This window comes from Mauremys reevesii, linkage group 1 (genome assembly GCF_016161935.1).
Source record: "Mauremys reevesii isolate NIE-2019 linkage group 1, ASM1616193v1, whole genome shotgun sequence".
In the NCBI taxonomy this organism is placed as follows: Eukaryota; Metazoa; Chordata; order Testudines; family Geoemydidae; genus Mauremys; species Mauremys reevesii.
In genome coordinates, this window is record NC_052623.1 from 156,474,324 (window position 1) to 156,490,019 (window position 15,696).

Consider the following 15,696-nt stretch of genomic DNA (forward strand, 5'->3'; position numbering starts at 1 on the left):
CATCTGGTAGGCGTAACAGCCACCCTTCATTCAGGATAAATGTAACAAGTAATAAGATAGCGGAAACAATAGGAGCCACCATCCAAAGCCCAGGCCACATGAAAGGCTGGTTAGGACTCTGAGCTATAGGTGCAGAGGGGTTTCAGTGTGGGCTGATGGCAAATGCAGGTGGGTGGCTATTGTCTGATGGAGCTATTGTCTCTGTGTGAGAGAGAGGCAGCAGCAGACAGGGAAGCACTTGAGAGTGTGACCCTGAAAAAGCCAAGAGTGGGGGAGCTTTTGGGTAGAGTGCTGGCTGAAAAGGGGCTTGGATCTGTGAGCAAGGAACCTGTCTGCTGCTGTTTGATTTATCCGGCATTCAGGGGAGCAAGACTTTGTACCTTCTTTGTTAATACACAGGATTGCACCAAAGAAATATCTGACTCCATCGTCACCTTCTCCTCCTAACAGAAACAACCCACAAGTCCCTGAATGTTGGCTAACTGCTCAAGCCAAAAGGGATCATGGCAGCATAGGTATGTGCTGCTATATTGGGTAAGCAAAAGGATAGCAAGAATATTCTGACAACATGCTCTGTTCAGAGGCCCCTGAGTTTTGTTATTCATATAAATGTAACTGAATGTAAACCATTGTATACACACAGGCCTGTGGAGTTTGTGGGACTAGCAGCTCCCCAGTCCCAGTAAACCTGGGGATTTGTCCCATAGGGGGAAAAAATCAAACTTGGCAAGTGGGGATTTGTTACATGGGCTTCTGTGGTGGTGGCTGTACCAGCTTATCAAATCTCACTGGGGCCATCCGTCCATATAGTGCAAGACCAAGGCAGCTGCGGGACTTTCAGAGGTTCTTTTGGCGCCCCTTTCTGAGTGGCCAGGCCATTCAAACTCCTCTAAACCAGCTGAGTTTCAGGAGCTCCTGTGACATCACCAACTCAGCTCTTAAGAGACTTCCCAGCCCCAGAAAAGGGAAAAAAACGTTCAAAACCAAGAGTAGAAAATACTTGTACATTTTGTTTTTAATTAAAACTTGAAAAAATTGGATTGTCTCTGAAAGTCTTGTAAAAAATTGGTTGGTTTGCTTCAAGACAGCATGTATTATTCTCCTTTGAGGCTGACATTTTCATACCAACCAATTTGCAAACCAAGCCACATCTACAACCTCTGCATACACCCTACACCTGAGTTGAATACAACCAGAGTTGTATTCCTGTGTGTTCAGACCAAGTTGCAGCTGGGCTGTTTCATTCTGTGCCTAATCTCTGGGGAGTAGAAGAACATGATTATCACTTTTGGTGGAATCCTGGTTGGTTTCACCAGGACTTGATCCCTTTAATCATCTCGCTCCTCTGTCCACGCAGCTGGCCAAAGGCTTCAGTAACTCACCCCACACAGCAGAAAGTCATATATCAAATTGTAACTGATCCCTCCACCCTCCAGGGATCTCAGTGTCATGAGACACAGCACCCTTATGGATCTCATATATGCCAGCTAGGAGACAAACAGGATAGCTGCTTCAGCGTTAGGCCCAATATACAGTATTGCCAACTCCAGGTGTTCAGACATCATGAGTGAGGCCCTAAAATATCATGAGATGGTCTTAGCAACCCCAAGGTTTTAAAAAAATAATAAAATGTGGGTTCTTTTTACTTGCCTTCTGGTTTGGGGCTGTTAGTGGCCATGTTTTCAAGCTTTTCTCCAGACCCATGGGTGCAAGACCCTTCTCTTTAAAATGAAAGCTGAGAGTCTCCCATATTCATGTGACATCAGGATCTCAGGCTTTAAGAAAAGCACCAACTATGGGGAGAGCTGGCAACACTGATAGGCCCTGCCACAATGTGTACAGCAATTGTGGATGCTGAACACCTGAAAATTTAGCTCTGTGCTCTTTTCAAAATCTGGACCCAAAAGGTTTTCACTCACCTAGTCTCACTGGCCAGGAGCGTATGTGGGTGTTTGTCTGCTCCCTGCCAACCCACAATGCTTAGGGTTGCCTCCTGCTCAGCAGATTCATCACAAGATGGATGATCACATCCTTTCCTTCTTCAGCATCACCCACAAGAGAGCTCCCTGCAGTACCCCGAGTTCAGACCGAGTTAGGCTAAGATCAGTTTGCTAGCTCTGTGTTGTGTGGATTAAAAATATCCAGCAATTTTTAATTAACTCTTTGACACAGGAATTTCCTACCATGATGTTCAAAATGCTACTGTGGGCTCCTCTAAGCTTCAGGGGGCCATCAAAATGAAAAAAAAAATAATTACACATTGTTGCTTGAGTATGATTGACGCAACCTGGGACAGGTTACCATTTCAATCTTTCAGTTGCCCTGATATATAGAGGAACCAAACTCAAATTAACTGGCTCCAGTTGCAGTTCATTTATTGAAAGAGTGAAATTAATTAACTGGAAAAGAAGGCAAAGGGTTTTTTCCCCCACCCCCCAGGCATTGTTAGCGAGTGATTCCAGCATCTCTCATTTTACTCTAACACCCCCTAAAGAAACCATCATTATTCTGTCAAAAGAGGCTTTAAATCTTGCCTTACGTCCTGCACAAGACAGTATTGCCATGTACAAATCCTGCCCTGGCAATTCCACACACAAACATCAGCCTGGCAAGCAGAACACACTCTTAGATGAAATGGGCTGTTTTCTCCCAAGAGTAATATATACTGTGCATCTCCCCCGGGTCCTCTTTCCCTCTCCTCCAGGTTTCATTGGAGCCTTTGTTATCAGTGCAAAATATACATGAGGCTTGAATGAGATTCTCATTCATGCCTATGTAATTTAGAGGCAACTTCCATTCAGGTCAGTGGAGCAGAATTTTGAACAAGTGATGAGAAATCAGAATTGGGCCTGTGGTTTGGACTGGAGCCTGTCATTGGGAGGCTTTTCAGCTGAGGGTGCTGTGTTGGTCCGGTTAGTTCAGCCATCGCTATTTCGATTAGTTGAAATCATAAGCCTGTGCTTGCCCCAAAGTATAATTACATTTCCCTCCCTCCCTCTCCCGTTATGTAATAGGCACCGGCGTAATGGCTTTGTTTTAGATTCCTAGTAATGCTATTTTGATGGCAGAGAGCCAGTTCTTTTTTTGTGGGATGGTGGTGGTGGGGAGAATGCAGCAGATTGGTTTGTCAGCAATCTGTGTTTTGCTTTGGAGTTTTAAAGGACAGACACATTCTTCCAGCTCCACTAATCCTCCTCTGATACAGAGGATTTTCCTGCCATTAAATTATCACTTTGGAGGGGAAAAAATGCCAACTCTTCAGAGATGGACCAGTAGAACTAATGGCAGGGTCCAGAGAAGGATGGAGGATGAAGCCATTGCTCCGTTAGGTAAGTGATGTAACTATGAATAAATGAGTTCTTTTATTACGGGTTCATTGCGGCAGTTCATTGCTGGTTCAATAACGCTGCTGTGTAAAAGCATCTGTAGATTTGATTACGTGATCATTCTCTAGCAGCCTAATGATTTCTCCTTATTCCCATCCATCTAGGCACATTTCAGTGGTTCACCTCATGTTAAAAACTTGGTCAAGCCCTTGCTGAAAAGCCCTGTGAAGAATAGTACAAAACTGAAATGTGCACTGAAAAGGTCAGTGGCAAAAATAAATAAAAGAAATCAATGCATTGGTTTGAAGCTTAGGGGAGAGAGTCAGTTTAGAAAAACCTCTCCCTATGGATTTCAATCTTCTTTTCTAGACACAGACACTATAATGGGATGATGATATGTGTAAATGACAATGGACTGAAACTATCTTGGATCCTTCCATCTACTTTTAGATCACAGAATTTTACTTGCCAGACCTGAAATGCCACAAGTGAATAATCAAGGTGATGTTTGTCATCATTTTAAATGGTGAGTAGTATTTTTATTTTGTGAAAGCCAATAGTAGTTTCTAAGATTAGACCAATCACATTGAATGTTTTAGGCTAACTCTATATCATTTCAAACATTGTCTGCTTGTGCTGCTGAAAATCCAAATGCAGATATCTTGTAGGTCTTCTCATTCATTTGTGCAAATATTGAAGTCATTTTAAAAAAATGCAGCAGTTAAATTGAATTGAGAAAAAAAATACCCCCCCCCCCACCACCCCAGTCTCAATCACAGAGCCATTTTGCTGATATTCTGAAACTGGCAATATTTTTTCATTCTTTTATATTACACATATTTAATTAAACCAATATTACCACAAATTCTCTGTCTGAATTGACAGGTGGTAAAAGTTCCAGCCAGTATAGCTGCCTGAACTGTACTGAACATAGCCCAAGGAGCAAATGTGTTTTTTTGGGGAAAAAAATGTTTTGAACTAACAGAGTTTTTCTGTTTCCAGCTGAGATTTTAAACGCATTCATCATTTTTTAATGATTTGTGTAATGGCAGCATAAATGTGTCAGTGCTTTGAATATGGATCTGCTGTCAAAAGATACTAGAAATGAGATCAAGGTGCAAATTCAGAATGGCAAGTAGGTTTGGATTTTGAACCCTCAGAATTTGGTGGTGTTCAGATGAAGGATTTTAGCAAGACCTTAACTCTAAAAAAATACTGCAAATCTTCTGATACTGAAGGGTTCTGCGGTTTTTTTTGTTTGTTTTTTTTTTGCTTGGAGGACATCGTTTTCTAAGGCTGGATTAATGGATTCAATATTTTATGCAGACTAGAGAGATTTATTTGTAAATAGACAACCGAGGTGTTTGTGTTGTGAAAATCTGCTAGCTGTAGATCCATATTCAGCAGAGCAAAAAAAAATAAAAATTGCTCATTACTAGAATCTCATCAGACTAGGAAATGACTTGGCTTGACCTGAACTTAGATGTTTTCTTCAGCAAGTCAAGGGATTAGAAAGTAAATTGGGAGTCAGGAGAGCTGGGTTCTGTACTGAACTTGGCCACTGACTTATTGCATGATTTTGGACATGTCACTTAGTCTCTCTCTGCCTAAATTTACACATCTTTGTATGGAAATAATTAATTTAAAATGGCTGCTGTGTAACTGTGACTGAAATTTGTAAATCTTCCATCAGCCTTTACAATGACTTGCATAGGAAAGTTTTCACTAGGTTTGGACTTTTTTTCCTCTTCATAATTTACAAAGAATCTGAAAAGTGGTTTTTTTTTTAACAATATTATGCTTGTTTTTTACTTTGGAATTATCAGAAAAATCAAATGAGGTCTTGTCTTGTTTCACTGGAGGAGCTGTAATGGAAGGGATTTGGGTGCTGAATTAGGAAAGGACTTCCTTTATCTAAAATGTTAATTAGTTATTGCAGTTAAATGCATGTTAAGAAAAAACAAATGGCCTGTTCCCATGTTCAGGCCTTCTTTATTCAACATAAGGCTCCAGTCCTCCAGAGACCTATGTGGGCAGACCCCTATGCCTTCATGGAATCCCATTGACTTTAAAGGGTTCTGTCAGATCGTTTGCTTTGCAGGATCAGGCCGGCCTGAAGGAGGATAAAAAAAAGCACAAACCCAATTTTAAAAAATTTCTGCGCGGGTCACCTTGAAAATGGGTGGAAATGCTCAGAACACCCAGAAAAGCTTCAAACAACAATTTGATTTGTATATGAAAGCCAAAGAGGCTAGTCACATAGAAGATGGAGAGCTGCTGAAGCTTAACCTTTTATAGCAAAATCACCACAAACAAGTGGTTGCACCATTAGTCCCTGGGGAGAGCAAATCTGGCCAGGCACCATTTAGTCTTGCAGCTTGCCTTTGAGGAACGGGCGGTCTCACCAGTGAATGCCCCTTCTACTACACAAGGGGCCAGCGTGAAACTCGTGAGGCTGGCAGTGCGGTGAGAGAGTTTGTTAGCAATGAGGAGGACACCTGGTTATTTTTTTAAAAAAGTAGCAGTGATATGAGAACTGATAAACTGCAACAGAAAAATCACTCAGCAGGTGATGCCCTGCCAATGACAATGTCAAGAGCTTGTGGATGCTCTTTTTCATTCCAGTTGAACAGGAGGTGGGACACACCTTAGGAGAGCAAGTACAAAATGAAATCTGTTTTCAGTTCTCTCCCTAAAGATCGTATTTCTTTATTTTAAAGCTGTGTAGGCTTTCCCTTCACACAGAGCCCCATGTGTCACTGCTTACACTGCCTCAGGTTCCTGCTCGTCTTGTTTGAGTGGAACCAGGGAGTTTTTATCTTCCTCATCACTGTACATCCATTTGCTTGATCCTAACTACACAGCCAGAAAGCCATGGCAGCCACACATTTGCAAGGCAGCCAGGGTGTTAGGAAATAGTAACCAATGGGTAGAGCAAAGCAGGTGCATTACTGGAGGCTCAGAGCATCACCTTTAATATGAAACATCCAGACTGAGGAAAAAAGTGTTTCAAAGATATTCCTTGAACCTCCCTTTCCCTCATGCTTCTCCACCAAATCGAGAGCAGGAATGGCTTTTTAAATACTACACTTTACTTTTAACTGCTAATAGTTCTCCTTATTCTAAAGCACCTACCCGGGCCACTAGTGGAATAAATATCAAAACGAATGGGCTTATCACAGGAAAAAGAGGCAAAACCCATAGACACTGCAATGCCTCAGACAACTAAGCACTTCTTTCTCTAGCTGGCAAACCTGCTTGCAATGCTCCCAAACAAACAAGCAGGGGCGGCTCCAGGCCCCAGCACGCCATGCGCGTGCTTGGGGTGGCAAGCCACGGGGGGCACTCTGCCGGTCGCTGGTGGAGCCGCGGGACCGGCGGACCCTCCGCAGGCACGCCTGCGGGAGGTCCACCGGAGCCGCGGGACCGGCGACCGGCAAAGCACCCCCTGTGGCATGCCGCCATGCTTAGGGCAGTGAAATGTCTAGAGCCGCCCCTGCAAACAAGCCAATCCTCCGCCCAGCTGATAGACCTGCCAACCCCCAGAGCATCCCAGGCTCAGTCCCAGTGGGAGAACCTACACATTAATTATGGTGATACTGAGAAAGAAGTAACAGAAGGTGGAAACATTCCTAAAATAATTTAGTAGAGATAAATTCAACAGGATTATATAGGAACTGACAGAATTTGAGAGAGATTAAATCCATTATAGAATTCCACAGGAGGGTTTCAAAACCCTAGGGTAAAATAACCCTTCTCGAGTAAATTCTGTAGGATTCTTCCATGAGAGTTCCTGGCTCTCCTTTAGTGAAACTGTATTTTAATGGGTTATTGTTAGCAATCTGGCTAGATCTGTGGCATAAATAAGTCTTTTGGTCATAACTAACATTTACTAACTGCTCCTGTTTTTCTCTCTCTCCTCCCCCTCGTTATCTGTGTGGCAATTGTACTGTTCCCACCACCAGTCATTCTTTGTATCCCCCACATCCATGCTGTGTGGGCCTGTGTACGTTCCTGCCCTGCCAACTGCGTGTGCACGCAGGAGCGGAGCTGTTCTGTCCTGTGTGACCGTGCCGGCCTTCTGCAGATCCCCAGCGACTTCCCCTGTGAAGCCTCTTCTATCAACCTGGATAAAAACAGTATTAAATTCGTTTCAGAGAGGGCCTTTGGGACCCTGCCTTCTCTCAAATCTCTCTCACTCCAGCACAACAACATCTCCTTCATCACTCCCGGGGCTTTCAAAGGGCTACCCAGGTTGACTGAGCTTAAAATGGCTCACAACGAATACATCCGCTACCTGCACACTCGCACTTTTACTGCCCTCAAAAGGCTTGTCAGACTAGACCTAGCTGACTGCAACCTTTTCAATATCCCAGACAGGATTTTCATAGAGCTCCCTGCCCTTCAGGAGCTCTTGTGCTTTCAGAACAATTTCCGAAGGATCCCTGGGGCCATACGAGGCATGGAGAATTTGACCCATGTTTACTTGGAGCGAAACAAGATAGAAGCTGTAGCCTATAATTCTCTGCAGGGCCTGACCAGGCTGAAGTATCTTAACCTCCAAGACAACAGAATAAATGTCATTCATGACCAAGCCTTTCAAGATTGTCAGAAAATGGAGTATCTCTACCTGAATGACAACTTACTCAATGACCTCCCAGAAAACTCCTTTGACGGGCTGAGGCACCTGAAAATGCTCAATCTTGGTGGGAACTTTCTCAGGAACGTGTCCAACACCTGGTTCCGGGACCTAGTTGAATTGGAGGTTCTGTACTTGGACCGAAACAGGGTCAACTACATTGAAGAAGGGGCGTTTGAAAACCTAACCAGCCTGGTCTCTTTGCATTTGAACAGTAACAACCTAACCACCCTACCTTTTTCTATCTTCCAGCCAGTCTATTTCCTGGGAAGGCTCTATCTTTTCCGGAACCCCTGGGAGTGTGACTGCAGGCTCGAATGGCTGAAAGAGTGGATGGAGAATTACAGACTTGTCAGGGATATTCCTTGTCTCTCCCCCTCCTCAGTAGCCGGTATTGACTTGGCGGATGTGCTGTTCGACAGATCACCTGAAGGTTATTGTCTTGACCCAGTGGAGTTAAACGTCACGTCCTACAGCCCAACCCCGACTGAAGAGCCTCACTCCACCACAGAGAGCAAGTTCAGCAGCCTTATCTCCAAGCTCCTGCTCCAAGAGGGCCTTCCCGAGGAGGCGGCAAACACCACTGAAGCATTAACCAACACCACCCTGTTGGACAGGCTAGGTGATGAGGTTTCCTCAGGGGTGGGGGAATATGCTATCTCCTGCTCTTTCCACCTTCTGGCACTCATTACAGCTCAAGCAGCAATGGTTCTGCAGAGTAAATAACCCAAGGGCTGCCTCAAGCACGTTGCTATGTAAGAACTGAGTTTCTGTAGAATGTAATCATTAGAGAGGAGCTGATGCTGCAGAGTTCAGATGCTGATCAGGCTCCTAATTTCCCGGCAATACAGGGGGTGTTTGGGTCCGGGAGTTTGGAATGGGCACATCTTTGGAAGTAACTAATCGCCCAGAGGCAGGGATTTTATCTTTTTTGTGTTTGTGAAACCCCTTGTACATTGACAGAGCATTATGAGACAGCAGCAATAATAAGGAGTTTGAGCAAACAATTGTCTCTGGGACAGCAGCTTTCCTCTGCTAGATGTGAACTGAAAGGGCTCCTTATTGAAGACAGCGCTGCAGCATTTATGCATTTAATGCCAATCCTGATTCCCTGGATGTCTCTGGAAAAACTCCCATTGATTTTCATGGGCACAGAGATTGGGCTCTAAAAGATGAGCCTCACCCATAGATCCTGAGACACATAATGAACCTGAGCTTCTGCTCATGGTGTTTTATGCTGATATAACTCCATTTACTTCAGTGGAGTTACTTCTGATTTACACCAAGGCGGGCGGAGAATCAGATCTATTATATTCAACATGCACGCCTGCTGCACTATGCAGTGTGCACAATGCCAAGAGGAGGGGAGAAAAATGAGCAGGTCAGTAGCCCTGTGCTAAGGTCTGTGGCTTATCAGTCATGTTGGAAATTGCATTTGGGAAGAGCAAGCCATTTTGACTGTGCCTACATTTTTCTCATTCTCCCACTGCTGCTCTAACATATTGTTTCTCAATGACCGGTCTGTGGACTGGTGCCAGTCCCTGCGATCGCCCTGACACAGTTTAGGAAGGCAGCAATCCGGTTCCTGGTATCAAAAAGGTTGAGAAATTGGTCTAGCACCTTCCTAGTGGTGCTAGGAAGAGTGAGCACACTCATGTAGAGAGAGCAGCAATGTTTTTACTTGTTATCTAACCCTCCTCAGAGCAGATTTAGATGACACAGTGGCAAACCCACCAGTGGCCTGTCTATATTAGCCCTCCCACCTAGTACCAGTGGAGCTGTGCTGGTGATAGACCAACAGTGGGGCACCTGAAGAAATGTGTGTTTAGAGCAGGCTTCCCTGACTCGGTAATTTCTTTGGGGCCTGTATGTGGGTATACAAACACAAAGCAACCCCCCCACTTGCTGGGGAGGAAAAAACTAAAAGGAAAATAGACAAGAGACTTTGGGGAATAAATGGCTGAATGATGGTGGGTAATACAGGACTTCACCACACAAAAGGCTAATTTTAGCAGTTTCTCTGTGCTTAAATCTGTGACTGGCTATTGCTGGGAAGAACTGGGGAAACAAAGTTTTAAAAAGGGCTTAAAAATATGACTGATTCTGCATGTAAGTCACACAGGCCAACCACAATAGCTTCCACTAGGCCATTATTTAACATGGCAGGAGTTGTTAGTGGTTGTGTCCTCAAGGAATGTGACCAGTCACCATTCCGAGTTAAACAATTCCACTCCTTGTTTCTGCCGAGCCCCTCACAACAGAAAGGAGGCAGCAATGGATGTGGTTTAATTAGGCCACAATTTTATTCACTTAAAATATCTGGCAGTAAATTGTACAGTGCAGGTCACCATCCTTTCCTTAATCATTTCAAAATAATCTCCCACCCGGTCCCAGCTATCCCAGTGCTGGACCCTGCTGCCATCTCCTTGTATAAGGTAAAAGAGGACTCAGTGAAGTGGGGTTGGTTCCCTGCTGTTCCAGACACAGGAACCCAGTACTGTCTTTCCTCAGATCCCTTAAAGAGAGCTAGAGAAAAGAAGTGTGTGTGTGGGGGGGGGACAGGGTGGGTCAGCTCTCTGCTGTACCAGACATAGGAGCTCCAACCCCTCAGCCCCTTCCTCAGAATCCTTAAGGGGTCCTTTCTTTCAGATCTTTTTTCAATCTGTTTTAGCAGGTGACTGTACCCTTCCATAACACATATGCGCACTGGACACCTGCCACCAGTTTTACCTATTAAAGGTTGATATTATGACTTATCCCCCCTACCCCACCATATTGGGTCCCAGACCTGCTGTGGGAAAGGTGCAAAAAAAACCACCCTGCCTTGGCCACTCTGACAGTGAGGGAAAGATTCCTGCCCAGCCCCTGGTGAAGAAAGGGGACTAGCATTATGCCCACAACAGGCCATGAGGAAATCCAGTCCTTTGCGTTTCATGGGAGAGGAGATGGGAGAAATCATGACCATTTAGCTCATGCAAAATGACTGTTCAGCTCATGAACTTCCAGGCCAGTTGGTTTCTAAAAGCAGAAGGATCCTCCTCCGTAAAGTATACCAGCCAAAACAGGGGTCTCTCATGGCTTAATCATAAACTCTATTGGGTTCTGGTATTATTTACCCCACCTTTTCAAAGAAAAACAACTGCATGACAATTAACAGCCAGCAATTTCTGGTGGAGTGGTAAATATTCCCAAATTAAATCATGTTAGTGGAGGTAAACTCCTGATCTGTCTGTAGTTGTATTAATTTTTTTCCCAGTGAGTGTGCCAGATGGTTTCATAAATGCCTGTTTGACCTGTTTGGTGCACTAAATTCAATGACTTTGGCTTTCCAGGCTATTTATGAATGCATTAATCTTCTTAAATGCTAAATTCATCTGTGGATTATAAATGGTTGTTTTTCAAAACCGTACCAGCCAAATGCTGTAGATTAAGTTGAAGATTTCTTTAGGGGAGCATTATTTCACCAAGTCACTGAAGGTTTATCAATATAAATTTGTCACAAGTTGCTAGTGCACTAGGCACAGTGGTTATTTTTCATTTCCTACAGATAGATATTTGTTGTATGAACTGAATATTTTTATTTTCTGCTCCAAGATACACAAAAACTGAAGGGCATCTTATTGTGCAATTGTTACAGGGAAGCAGAATGTGGATTTCAAGTTAACTCTTGCTTCAAAGGTCTTTCTTTTTAATTCTGAAGAGGCCGGTTCAGCTCTGAAATTGAATCAACTCAAAGTTTATGATTCAGCTGCGACACCTTAGAGACAGTAATGCGGGATGAGGAACAAGCCACCACACATGACATTTTACTGCTTGATAACAACATCTAGAAATTCAGAGTGCTGGGGCAGTGGTCTTAGTTCCTTACAGATTAAATGTCTCATATAGCCAAATAGTCTTACCATTCCCAGAAAACTTTTTTTCTGCAATATTATAATAAATCTGTGGCTGCCTAGGAACTTTACAGCTGTCAATATGCCGGACCACATAATCACCCAACTTCACTGCACCACAGGGGCCAGAGCTCATCTTCTCCTGATTGAAAAGCCTACCTGAGCTAAGAGGCAATTGGCATGTTATTACCAGTATAGAGCATCTGACAGTTGAGTAGTTCTAATTCTATTGAGAAGAGGCCATTGTATGTGTCTGTACACACACAGGCAAGTTCATTAACATGAAACAGTTTGATTCACATTATTAATAGACTTCCTTAATTCTGGCTGACTGACTTGGTGACTTCTCCCCATTGAAGAAGTCTGGAAAACAAAGGACTATGTTTTATTAACCAATAGTTGCAACTGAAAGCCTGGAAGGAGATTTCTGTGCACCGGGGGAATTTTAAAGCATGTGTTGGGCTATACATGACCTGTCTGCCTGTCTATCTTTCACCAAACTTCTAAGGCTCTATGATCTTAAATACAGAGTATTACACTGAGGCATCTAGTAAAAGTAAAACTGGCTTTCAGATGATAACTTCTGTTGAGTAGGAGGCAAATTAAAAATAGAGTCTTGTCTTTGGTTTGAATAGTTTGACTGTTAGGTTCATTCCCTCTGGGGCACCTGGCATTGGCCACTGTCAGAAGACAGGATACTGGGCTAGAGGGACCTTTGGTCTGACCCCGTACGGCCATTCTTATGTTCTTTTAACACCTGGTTTAAAAAGGATCTCCCATCAGTTAGCGGAGGGCGAGCAAGGAGCAGGGAGTGAGAAGGCATGCTGCTGGAGGACTGAGGAGTACAAGCATGATCAGGCTTCAGGGGGAAGATCCTGTGGTGAGGATAAAGAAGGTGCTGGGGGGAGGCCATGGGGAAGTAGCCCAGGGAGTTGTAGCTGTCACGCAGCTGATACAGGACACAGACAGCTGCTATCCACATGGCCCTGGGCTGGAACCCGGTGTAGAGGGCGGGCCCGGGTTCCTCCCATCCAGTGGTGAGCTGCAGCCGGTTCACACCGGATCGCGCAAACCGGTTGTTAAATTTAGAAGCTCCCTTTAGAACCAGTTGTTCCTGGAGGGACAACTAGTTCCAAAAGGGCTTTTAAATTTAACTAAAACTCTAGCAGCTCTCTACCCTTCCCCCAGCCCCAGCTCACCTCACTCCGCCTCCTCTTCTGAAGCTCCTCTGGCTTCTCCTCCCCCTCCCCAGCTTCCCGCCAATCAGCTGTTCACGCGGGAAGCCTGGGAGGGCTGAGAAGAAGCAGCGCTTCCACCAGGTGAGCTGGGGCCTGGGGGTGCCAGCGGGAGGAGGGCTCCAGGCGGCGTGCCGCTCAGCGAGGTCCTGGCGAGACTCTGGGGTCGGGCGGCGCAGCTCCTGCCCCCAGGGTCCAGCTGCGACCTCGGCCGGGCGGCTTGCCTCGGCTCGTGCCTCGGCATCCTGGTCCGGGTCCGGCCGGGCGGTACGGCTCGGCTCCTGCCTCGACGTCCTGGTCTGGGTCTGGCCGGGCGGCGCGGCTCGGCTTCTGCCTCGGCGTCCTGGTCCGGGTCCGGCCGGGCGGCGCGGCTCGGCTCCTGCCTCGGCGTCCTGGTCCGGGTCCGGCCGGGCGGTGCGGCTCGGCTCCTGCCTCGACATCCGGTCCGCCGGGCGGGGCGGCTTGGCCCCTGCCTTGGCGTCCGGGTCCGGGTCCGGCCGGCCGGGCGGTGCGGCTCGGCTCCTGCCTCGACATCCGGGTCCAGCCGGGCGGCGCGGCGCGGCTCGGCTCCTGCCTCGGCGTCCGCGTCCGGGTCCGGCCGGGCGGTGCGGCGCGGCTCCTGCCCCGGCCCCCGGGTCCGGGTCCTGCCGGGCGGCGCGGCTCCTGCCCCGGCGTCTGGATCCGGGTCCGGCCGGGCGGCGCGACGCGGCTCCTGCCTCGGCGTCGGGGTGGGGGTCCGGCCGGGTGGCGCGACTCCTGCCCCGGCGTCTGGGTCCGGCCAGGCGGCGCTGCTTGTCTCCTGCCCCGGCGTCCGGGTCCGATGGGGTGGCAAGGGGCAGTCAGGGGACAGGGAAGGGGGGTGGATAGGGCATGGGTGGGGGGGGCTGTCAAGGAACATGGGGGTGTTGGATGGTACAGGAGTCGGGGGGGGGCATGACCCCTCATGGGGTGAGGAGAGGGAACCGGTTGTTAATATTTTGGCAGCTCATCACTGCTCCCATCCCAACTCCTGATCAGACACAGGAGGTGGTGACCTGGTCTGTGAGAAACACCAGAAGGGAAGGTCTAATTTGGAAATGGATCTGGCCTGTCCTCGACCCACTAGGTGGGACACAGAGACTGTGGGGATTGTTCTCTGTTTCCCCCATGCTGACCAGTGATGAGGTTAGCTGAGTGAATGGCAGGTTTGAGCCTCTAGCAGAAGTGGCCAAACTGAGGGCTGCTGTGAACCTCTGGGGTGAGCAAATCTGCCAAAAAGCAAAGGACCCACCAAGGCAGAGGAGGAACTTTGTCACACAATGTATTGGAAGGAGGATTATGCAGTTAATATGAAGACAAGTCTGAAAAGAGAACACTAGCAATACTAGAAAGAAAAACTCTGAAGTTGTTACAACATGAGGAAGGCAAAATTGTTTAAAAACCCTCAAAATTTACATCAATTCAAATTGAGACACACACCAATTATTGCAAGCAGACTGGTGTAGTGTTCCACACTTCCTTTAGATTGTTAGCTCTTCGGGGCAGGGACCATGTTTTCCTGTGTTTGTGCAGCACCTAATTCAATCCTGATCAGAGCCTCAAGATGTTACTGTTACAGAAATAATACATAATATTCCCTAAATCACCTCCCACCCTTCAGAATTTCACCCGGAGGCCAATTTTCAGGGTCATTCAGCCTAGCAGGCAATTTTAAGCATCAGAAGTATTATTTGTATTCCTGTAGCACTTAGTGGTCCCAACTGAGATCAGGGCCCCATTGTGCTAGGTGGTGTACAAACACACAGTCAGGGACAGACCCTGACCCAAATAGCTTAAATTTAAATAGACAAGACAGACAACAGATGGGAGAGGAAACAGCGGCACAGAGGGGTGACATGACTTACCCAGGTTCACCACAGCAGGTCAGTGGGAGAGCAAGAACAGAGCCCAGGTCTCCTGACCAGTGCCCTGTCAGCACAACCACTGCATACTTTCTGTTCTCCACAGGCAACCCCCGTTTCTGTTGTTTGGATTAATACCAATGTATCAGACACACTTTATCAGTCCAACTCTGGCGGGGAGTGAATGTGAGACATCTCCACCAGACGCTACAGACTGTTTACGTAAGGTTCAGGGACTGTCAAACCATTAAAGGCAAGGAAATTCAGAGTTAAAGCAGGAGCCTAAACACTGCCTGGCTCTCTGGGCTGAGTCACAGAACACAACTATAATCACTAAGGTTGTGCCTTGCCTAGGCAGATGCTTAATTTTATTTTAACTAAGTTTTTTTTGTTGCAGTTATAGCTTCACTTTTTTGCCAGGCCATTACACAATATTCGACAGATTATTACATATTTAGGGCCAGATCCTGAAAATCCTCACCTGCGTTAATAGTCTTTACTTATGCAAGTAGTTCCTTCAATAGGGCTGCTGACATGAACCTGGATTTTCAGAAGTAGGCCATAAGATTGTAATTTCCTTGGGGCAGGGACTTAATTCTTCTGTGTCTTGAGCAGAGCTAAGCATGATTTCGACATATAACAAATCACAACTAGTACACTTAGCTTCATTTGCTGGGATTCTCAGCAGCAAGAATAGAATGCATGGTGGCATGTGGAATATCT

At 46.2% G+C, this 15,696-nt stretch overlaps 1 protein-coding gene across 1 annotated transcript; it reads left to right on the plus strand.

Annotated features, from left to right (window-relative positions):
* Positions 1–492: 492 nt before the first annotated feature.
* NYX (nyctalopin) lies at positions 493–8,940 on the plus strand. The gene is made up of 5 exons (XM_039516435.1): positions 493–515; positions 3,154–3,329; positions 3,491–3,588; positions 3,696–3,852; positions 7,292–8,940. The coding sequence occupies exons 4-5, from the start codon at positions 3,831–3,833 to the stop codon at positions 8,689–8,691; spliced, it is 1,422 nt and encodes a 473-aa protein (XP_039372369.1). The 5' UTR covers positions 493–515; positions 3,154–3,329; positions 3,491–3,588; positions 3,696–3,830; the 3' UTR covers positions 8,692–8,940.
* Positions 8,941–15,696: the final 6,756 nt, after the last annotated feature.